The sequence below is a fragment of the Micromesistius poutassou genome (genome assembly GCF_964030765.1).
Source record: "Micromesistius poutassou genome assembly, chromosome: 16".
NCBI classification, from domain to species: domain Eukaryota; kingdom Metazoa; phylum Chordata; class Actinopteri; order Gadiformes; family Gadidae; genus Micromesistius; species Micromesistius poutassou.
In genome coordinates, this window is record NC_140286.1 from 3,875,220 (window position 1) to 3,885,107 (window position 9,888).

The 9,888-nt window shown below is 45.2% G+C and overlaps 1 protein-coding gene across 1 annotated transcript; it reads right to left on the reverse strand.

Moving 5' to 3' along the window:
* Window positions 1–746: 746 nt before the first annotated feature.
* On the reverse strand, window positions 747–3,463 carry klf17 (Kruppel like factor 17). The gene is made up of 3 exons (XM_084481049.1): window positions 3,278–3,463; window positions 1,795–2,992; window positions 747–1,644 (listed from the first exon to the last, which is right to left on the reverse strand). Exons 1-3 carry the CDS (start codon window positions 3,362–3,364, stop codon window positions 1,469–1,471), a joined length of 1,461 nt encoding a protein of 486 aa, XP_084337175.1. The 5' UTR covers window positions 3,365–3,463; the 3' UTR covers window positions 747–1,468.
* Window positions 3,464–9,888: the final 6,425 nt, after the last annotated feature.

The window sequence follows — 9,888 nt, forward strand, 5'->3', positions numbered from 1 at the left end:
TAGAGGGCAGCGTGGACCTGCAACACCAGATGAGCCGGGACCTCCCGCCTGTTGGATCCTATGTCACCGTCTCCCTCAGCGCTTCATTGATGATCTGCAGTAGGCTTATCTGTAGGCCTAGGTATTCCTGGGAACATCGGCCTTACTATAGGCCTTCATTGAAGAAATAACTTCAGCTAAGGTTATCTTAATTGAAAAAAACCCGAAATCGAATAATTGTTGATATGTGATTATGTATGTAGGGACATTTCTATTTTAATAGTTGGTTTAAGAGGTGGGAACATAGGCCTATTACAAATTTAATTCATCCATTTATGTACATGTACAATACAGCCTAGTATACTTAAGGCTGGTTAATAAATTACTTATTTAAATATTCTCCACTGACGCAAAATATAAGACATATAGGCCTACAAGTGACGTTCTTTATCGCAAACGCACATGCAGCTTTTCTCAATTTACCAACCTATTTTCCTTCTTATTTCCTGACAATATCTACAGAACTTTATTTTCCGTTAGGCAAGTGATGAAAATATGAAACAGTCCACCAAAACAATAGTTCGTTTAAATGTTTTTATTTGGTTTTTCAGAGAATATTAAGCCCTTTACTACTTCATTTTGGTACAATTTGGTACTGAATAAAAATACAAAATAAGAAAAGTAAACAATTGCACTTTTGAAGTATATTAAGTCAGAATATGTCATAACTCTGTTTCAAGTATCCCAGCATAGTTCAACTACTCATGGCAAGGTGTATGCTCAAGTAAAAAACTGGATCGGAGCCAATTCATTCAAGCATAATTACATGTTCCAATCTTTGACAATAGTTTGGAAAAACGCACCATCTGGAATGAAGAGCACTTTCCGGAAAGTTCGTTTTTATTTTACATCATAAATTGGCGCCATGAGATCACTTGAAACCATAACCTATTTTTGGATTCCTCCATCCTAAAATGTCTTGGCAATAAACAATATGAAAACATCAACAATTATATTTAAAATAGGCAGTGCTTTATCCGTTTGGACGGATCATCTCTTTAAGGCCCTAGAAGTCTGAAATGGTATGCAGTATACAAGGCATCTTACAGGCGTTTCTCTGTTATAATTTGCCCTTAAAAAAAATCCCTGACCTGATATAAGTAAGCGAGTATCAAAGTTACATAAACATGTAATGTAAACATACTCAAATATTACATATGTACAACAAAACGCTTGGGTCCTGCCCAAATTTAGTGTTCCATTTCTCGAGGCCAAACCCATAAGGCACTCGCCCGCCTCTCATAACTTATTCATGTTACACAGAAGGTCTTAATTAACTAATTTATCTTTAAAAGTACATAATTACAAAAATCGAACACGCTGTGGTTCAGCCTGGACGGAAGGGGTGGACTAGGAGCCGATCAGTCGATTGGAACGCATTCCAATTGTTTAACCGCGTTCCAATTGGTCCGAAATGTGTTCCTTCTCTTTACATGTGCCGCTTCATGTGGAGCGCGAGGTGGTCGGAGCGCGAGAAGGCCCTCTCGCAGAGGTGACACTGGAACGGTCGGTGGCCCGTGTGCTTCCGGAAATGACGCGTGAGTTCGTCGGATCGGGCGAACTTCCAGCCGCAGCCGTCCCAGTTGCAATGATACGGTTTTTCTCCTATGGAGCAAAGAAGAAGAAACATATTTAGTCACATGTAACTTCAAGACACACAACAAAACATGCAACATCGAGGTCATTTAACCCCCCTTGATGTGTGCGTTTGGCCGGGCCTATGACGTACAGACGGGTACGGTGCCATTGACGTACCTGTGTGCGTTCTCATGTGGGCCTTGAGGTGCGAGCTCTTCGTGTACGTCTTCCCACAGCCCGGGTACTCGCAGTTGTGCGTCGCCGCGCGCTTCCGGGCCCACGACCTGCGCCCGCGCTTCTGCTTCATGCCCGCCGCGTCGTCCTGCGCGTAGAACTCCAGCAGAGGCGAGGAGGGCGGCGTGAGCACCATCCCGTGCATGGAGGATGGGTGCTGCGCGCGCATGGGGTCCCTGTACAGGCCGAACGGTCCGTTGAACTGTGGCGGCGGCGCGCCGTCGTGCGCGTAATGGTGCGCTTGTGGTGGATACGGCGTGTTGGCGTACGGTGACAAGCGCGACTGGTTGTTGTGGCTATTGTGGTGATGGGGATGGGGGTGGGGGTGGAGGTGCTGGTGGGGATGCGCGCCCAGCACGGTGCTCATCCCCCCCAGGTGGCACACTTTCCTCCCCAGCTGCTGCATCGCGTGCGGCGGGGGAGCGAAACCACCCGGACTCTGCCCAGGCGCCGGGCCCGGGACGGTGGTTTGATGGCGCGTGAGAGTCGCGGGGTGAATCGCGGGGCGCATTTGCTGGCCGTGGTCGTACATAGGCCGCATGAAGTCCCCGCCATGGGACGAGGAAGCCATCATACAAGAATGCTCCTGCGCCTCTGTTTTGATTTTGTATCCAAGCGGTGGGGATTGTGTCGCGTTTACCGGGTTGAACACGCGCAGCTCCGTGAACTCCTGCCTGTCCATCGGTTTGGATGCGGAGGAGTCCCCGAGGCTCTCACCACCGGGATAGTTGATCTCCGGCGTGAGGAGCTCCGCCATCAGGCTGCGCACGGGGTCGGTGCCCGGGTCGGAGAAGCTCGTGCTGGTGACGTGGTAGTCGGGGGACCGGTGGGCTGACGGGGCGTCGCAGGTTTCGTGCACGGAGTTCCCGCTGCAGCTCTCGGGCGACTCCGGTAGGAAATACGAGGAGGTCTGGTGCTGTGGGGGCGAACACGAGCTGTCACTCGTGGGGTGGCGGACACTCTCGGAGCCGATGGTATTGGAGAGGATGAACTCGAGGTCCAGATACTTCCCCAGCTCGTCCTCGTCCCGGGTGGAGGCGGTGAGCGGAGGGGACTCGATGATGCTGAACTCCACCTCGATGTGCGGGGTCACGTCCCCGGCAGCTGTGGCGCGCTTCTGCGTGGGGGACACCTTCCACAGCTGTAGGATAAAAACACGCGACCACGGTCAACATCCAACCCCGTTGCATCATTCAACCGACACATTTCATTTCTCTTCAAATGACGCGCATTAACCGCATTGCTATATGTTCATCATAACATTGAATTGACGCACCACAACTCAAATAACTTTTTTTATGAATATATATACATATAGGCCTACAGTAGTACACCAGTAGTACAACACGTACATAATGTGTTATGTTCCTTCGAGTACGTCCACGATGTTCCCGTCAAAAAGCGCACCACCATGCAGCCTACTTACGTTGACAATCTCCGACTGCTTTTCGTCCATCGACTGCAAGTTGAGGAAAGAAGCGGCGGAGAGAACCACGGCTTCAGCGACCGCCATTCTGCCTCTTCAGCGACAAGTTTGACAACAAATATTACAAAATGAGGAGGTTTTTGAAGCTGTAGACATACACCAGTATCGCCTGTTATATGTCCATGGATCGGTGTGTGCGACCACGCCAGTAAGGCACAAGGGTCAAGAACGTCAGTGAAGCCGAGTGGAGCCCGAGCCTATATTTATATGGCCACAGCCAATGGGGCGTGGCTGTCCTGACACACCTGCTTACCCTTTGACCAATCAGAACGCAGTCCTGTGAGGATAGAGAAACAGCAGTTCCACATCCCGAATACAAAATGTAAATGAAATTGTCAGATTTAAAGTAGCCCCATGTTTGGTAGTAAATAATAGCAGAAATGCTCTGCTTTAACGGATTGTTTATTGTTGAAGCGTGATATATAAATTACAAAAGATGTGCCGATTATTAGCCTATAAGTAGGCCCATATTAGTATTATGATAGTATAAACCGCTACCTGTCTTTATTTATTTTGGAGTAAATACAGGTGGAGGACGGTGTCATGAGTGTATGAATTATCTCACACAGCCCTGTTGGAGGCCTGAGAACTATCCGGAGCCCTGGGCGGCTGAGGGGCGACAGGCAGCCTGGGCTGGAATTGAGGCCCGGAGGGACAATCGTTTTAAAATTCGTTCGAGACAGAGCAACCCCAACATTATTAAAAAAAAATCCTAGAGGAACAATAGGATTTTTCATTTGGAGTAGAAATATTTGACAGCCGGTTGAACTGTTTATGATTAAAACTGCAAAACTTACTAACCCTTCACCCAAAAGGTCCCTCTATTAATAAAATGTGATTGTATGAGAATCAAAGGTTTTATTTATTTTGTTGGTAGGCCTATTATAAGTGAATTCCCAACATATCAGCGAACAGTTTCGCCCATTTAAACTCAAGCAAAACCAAACCGTATCTCCCAGCCTCGTTATCATTGGATTTAATCTGCATTTACAAATCATTCATTTGTCTCCGAGTGGATCCGCGGTGTCCAAACAGCGAGGTGTGAATGGGGCCGCGGATCGGCGTGGCCATCGAAACAACCTGTTAATCCGGACACAAACAAAGCGCAGATTCTTAATGATCTTTACCAAACATGACTCACATTGCTATGGTAATGCTCAGGTAGGGAAGGGGGGTGGACGTCGTCAATCTGTCAGTGACGGTGAAGTCTCATCAAGGAGTCTATTTCTTATTTGTACTTATTGTTACATGGTTTCTGACTGGCTGTGAGCTAAAAGGCCCATTTGCCCCCCCTAAATAAATATAAATATAACCGAAAAACACATGCAAATTAATAAACAAATGAATGATTCAATAAATACACGGGCCTATACGTCCCGGGCCGTACCCACAGTGTCCCGGACGGTTGTGAGCTGGACGGAGCAGAGACGTGCTTTTATACTTGTTATTTTTAAACGGGCCCACCCAAATCAGTGTGCACCAGCCAAGGGGAATCGAGTCAGCTTCCTGCTGCACGAGGAAATACTGCGCGCGTGCTTCCTCTCCCGCCGCTCCGAACGCGCGCAGGCAGCTTGGCCTCTCTGCCCCCCCATAAACTGAAATGATCTAGCTTATAAAAAAAAAACGCCGCTAACATATGACATTTTTGCCCTATAAAGTAGGCTACATCCTATTCACGAGTAGCCCCTTAGGACTTACATATAACCAGTTTGAATGTAAATTGAGTTGAAATAATACTTTTCTAGGTGTTTATATTATAAGGGCCTTTATTGTGGTTATTGTATTTGTTTATATTCAATTTTTTGGAAAAATAAAAAAAGCGAGCTGAGCACTTTGTTGCAGTCTGGTGATTCATTTGAAGTCATATTTGGCTGAACATTGATCCCCTCTTCTTGTAACACATATCGACCACACACACACACACACACACACACACACACACACACACACACACACACACACACACACACACACACACACACACACACACACACACACACACACACACACACACACACACACACACACACACACACACACACACACACACAGATTGAGGTGCTATAACCTTTTCAACAGGTCATCCAATTTTTAGGTCTAAGAATTCTTGTAACCAAAATTGATACACAGTTCATTGCACCACACTGAATACTTTTAATACAGACCCCATATTCATATCAGGCTAACATAATTCCTATATTTTATTTCATGTGATGTGTATTTTAGCACAGTTAGACACAATTCCAAACAGTGCTTACTCTTATTACTACTTAAAATGTAAACATGATGAATTAATCAATTAATTCCTTAACTAAGTAATTAATTAGTGCTGCTCATTCTTTCGTTATTGTGCACATGTTAAAACACTTGGAAATGAAAAATGAACTATTGTGTTGAATCGAATAAATAATAATTAAAAAATGCCTCACATGCCTCAAGATCTGTCCTTCGTCAGACAAGCCCATGCTGGCTAACTGGTTTAGTGGCATTCAGCCAGGCTAATGAAGCTATTAGCAGCTAGCTGTTAGCCTAATGAGATCAGGATCACAGGGGCTGAGAAGTCTACCGCCCAACATGCTGGGTTGGCCTTGTGTGTGTGTGTGTGTGTGTGTGTGTGTGTGTGTGTGTGTGTGTGTGATAACAGTTACTTAGGTTTTCCGTCAATGTTTGTGAACGAGTGAGAGCGAGAGAGACAGACAACGACAGAGAAAAAGAGAGAGAATATAAGAAAAGAGAGAAGAGGATGAGAGAGGAGAAGATGGGGGCTGACAAAGAAACAGAGCGAGTGAGCGTGTGAGAGAGAGAGAGGGAAAATAATTCTTAATAATAGTATTACTAACAGTAGTAATTCTCAGTAAAACAGGGCTTCAGGATCCACAGTTGCCCCTGTGGCTAATGAGGGGTTGTTTTACACCTCAGTATCAGATGAGTTCAACCACAAACAAGCCAATATCAACGCAAACAACAACCACATATATACCAAGTGATTTGCATTATGCAAATGGTTGCGGCCAATTCCGATTCAAATTCACCTTGCATTCACGCCAACAAACTTTACATGAATAGATGAATAATAAAATGCTAAATCCCTTGTGTACCTATGGTAAAGAGGCGTCAGCATCAGAAGCACATAGTTGTATTTATCGGCAGGTAAGCTAAGAAGGGGTTCAGTTTGTCGGTTGGTTGGTGCTACAGGGAAAATAAATGGGTAAAGATAAGATAAAGATAAAAAAATGCTAATTACAGCATAAGGTCATTTTAAACAACGTATATTCATTCTTGGGTGTGTGGTGTGTGTGTATGTGTATGTGTATGTGTGTGTGTGTGTGTGTCAGGGTTTGGACAGTTTTAGATCCTCAGCTTTAGGGTACATCAGGAACAAAGCACATGAACGAGGAAAACAAAACAACAATATTCTAATTATTGGTTGAAATCCCTTCATTGCCATATGAATAGACTGTGAAACAAGTAAAAACCCTACCTCTTTCTCACTTGTGTATGGCTTCATTTTAGAGTAAAGTTTTTACAAAACCAATTTATTGTCGTGATATAATAGACCTTCAGTGTCAGGGGTCCAGAAGTACATATGAACAGTATGGAGGACCCGCACCCCCCACCTCTAGTATCACCCCCACAGGTCAGTTTCAGGCCAGCTCTCGTCCCCCTTCGTACCCAGCCAGGGGGGCTTCTCTCTGGGTATCTGCTCTGTGTCTGACGCCCCCCCCCCCCAGGCTCTCTACAGGTTATACCTGTTGGAATCATGAGCATGTGTGTGTGTGTGTGTGTGTGTGTGTGTGTGTGTGTGTGTGTTTGTGTCAGTGTTTCACCCACAGTGATTCAGAATAAACAATTTATATTCTGATAATATCATGCATAATATAATGACATTATACACTTTGGATTTTGAAAACATTAATACATTTTCTATGGGAGAGATCTTTAAATCCTTACTTTTATTTTAGTCCGAACTAGTTTCACCTCCTTATGACTTTGTGCAACTTATTTATGGTGTTCAGACTCAATAACTGACCAGTGCTTTAGGATCTAGACCCCTGAAAATAAAGTCTGTAATATGTGTGAAGTTTGACCACTGTTCAACGCATTTGATTGTACTTTATTCTTTCTTGTATGTTAAGCATATTCACCTGTGGAAACCAAGTATTAAACAAGAGTGTACATTGTGCATGGGTCCCGTTGTGTCTCCTGGCCCAGTTAGCTCGTCTTTCAGCCGCTTGTGCACTGAGCTTCCCTAGACAGACAGGGAACCGTAGGAAGATGGAGGACAATGGAAGGGGATTTGGGATGAAGAATCACATGCTGGATATTTGTGTTTTGGGTTATTCAATGCAAAGGGCAATGTGTGTGCGTGTGCGTGTGCGTGTGCGTGTGTGTGTGTGTGTGTGTGTGTATTGGTTTCCATCTCGTTTGTACTGTATCAAATGACAAAGTGTGCACAACTCTAATCCAGGCATTATTTGCCTTTGTCGTCTTCCTGGGAAGTGGGAGAACTTGTGTGTGTGTGTGCCATGGTGGCTCTTGGAGGAAGCAGTCGTTTAGCACACGCTTGTGTCTACAGTGACTTGCAGGGAGTAGTATCGTACGGTGTTAGAGGCGCCTGGGTTTAGGAGACGTACGGGTGGCATTGGGGTCTGAACAAGGAACTCTTTTGCATCCACTACAGATGGACCAGCTCCACACAGGCCAACACGTTGTCATTCAGGAGTAATCAAAAGGCGTCTTTTCAGGTATCCATAGCGGGACCATCCGAAGATCACGTCGTTCTTCCGACAAAACATCCCAAACGTTGTTCCCGTGTGATCGATCTGACTCTAATGTCCCTGATGGAACGCCAAATGACATCATCATTCTGATGATCGTCTTGATTGTCTGATTGTGATCTCCTTTGATTCTGGTGGCAGGCCATGTGGAAGCCAACAGAGGCTTGGCAGAGCGCAGCAGATCAGCTATTGAGACCGTATAATGATTTGATTTATTGGGCATTGCGGAATGCGTGTGTTTTTTCAATCGGGTTCCCATGGCAACGGATGCCGGAGGGGGAGTTAGGAGGAGTTCATTGGGATCTGGGGCCACCTACATGTGGTAAAACGGTAATAAACCATTAGATAAATAAGTGAACTTCACTAGTCACAGCTTTTACAACCTGCATTAATCAAATGAATAAAACATTAAACCAAATGCATGAACGACAAGCAAAGACAAATACAAGGTTCGTAAAAAATGTAAGAGGCTCACACAAGAGACTATTTGTCTCTGTCAGTCTACCAATCTATCTCAGTCACACAAGTAACACAATTTTTTTTTACCAAAAATTGGGAAAATATACGTTAACCTGAGCCAGTGTTGCCTAGTGACCATTCTAGAAAGGTCATTAAGGAGCAGGTAGGGGTTAGACAGTACACAGACAGGTCATTGAGTAGCAGGTAGAGATCTTCTCAAGGATGCCTACAGGTCAGGCTGCAAATATTGGGGATTGAACCCTTCTGCTGGGAGTCAAAGAGCCTAGCCACAACGCTATCCAGCTCTATCTGTCTACTTCACCTCTGAAGTAGACAGCCAGTGTGACCTTTAAAATGACAGGAGAGGTCGTAGAGGTCGATGAGGTCACAAGATCTTGTCGACATGGGTTTGTGCTGGTCTTACTCATGACCCCCCCCCTCTCTCAACTAGACAGCATCAAGGAATTAGATCAACTGAGTGGAACTGTGACACTGCAGGTCTTTTAGAGGATGTTATCGAAAGTGACTCACATTGCATTCAGATACAGGTCATTGAGGAGCAGGTATGCTTCTCCATGGGCCATCACGCCTTATTTATTTGTACATTTACAGAATATTAACATTGATTTCCCTTCTTTCGCATCTAAAGTGAGAGACGTTTATACCGTCAGCATTCGTTTCCTTCCAGCATGTTTGCCGCTTCTTTTATTATTCTGTCTGGTTCGACGGCAATATTGCATTTTCTCTGTAAAAATCATAATTTGACAGCTCAATCATGCCAAGGCTTTGGTCTCTCTGAATCAATTTGGTCTGTGGATTCAAGATGAACACAAGTGAACAAGTGAGTGCAAATTTAAAGTGTTAGTGTAAATGTGTGTGCACACTTAGGCTGAAAGGTCTGGGAAGAAGTGGAGACGTGTTATCCCCATGGTTAGGACCCGTGCCAACTCTGTGATACTTTTTTTTTTTTAAGCGTCACTCTGTAGCGGAGGCAGAAGAAGAGGCCGAGCCGTGAGCATACCTGCCCAGGTAGACGCCGGGCAGAGTGTAGGATGGGGGAGGGGTCTGCCATCATTCTTTCTCTCTCTGCCGTGCGCTCTCTTTTCCTGGCTTGTCCTTTTGACCTCTCAGTGTTCCTAAAGACAGAGAGACAGAGACAGACAGAGAGAGAGAGAGAATATGAGACAGAGACAGATAGAGAAAGTGAGAGAGGGACAGGGCGAGAGAGAGACAGAGAGAAAGAAAGAGAGGGTGAGAAAGAGCATGGGGGACAGATAGAGAGAGAGAGAGAGAGAGAGAGAGAGAGAGAGAGAA

Excerpts from the sequence above, each read along its gene's own strand:
- klf17 (XM_084481049.1), bottom strand. The coding sequence starts at position 3,364 with ATGGCGGTCGCTGAAGCCGTGGTTCTCTCCGCCGCTTCTTTCCTCAAC. Across the intron at positions 2,993-3,277 it reads AGCAGTCGGAGATTGTCAAC|CTGTGGAAGGTGTCCCCCAC; the intron begins GTAAGTAGGCTG and ends TTTATCCTACAG. Across the intron at positions 1,645-1,794 it reads CCACATGAGAACGCACACAG|GAGAAAAACCGTATCATTGC; the intron begins GTACGTCAATGG and ends TTTGCTCCATAG.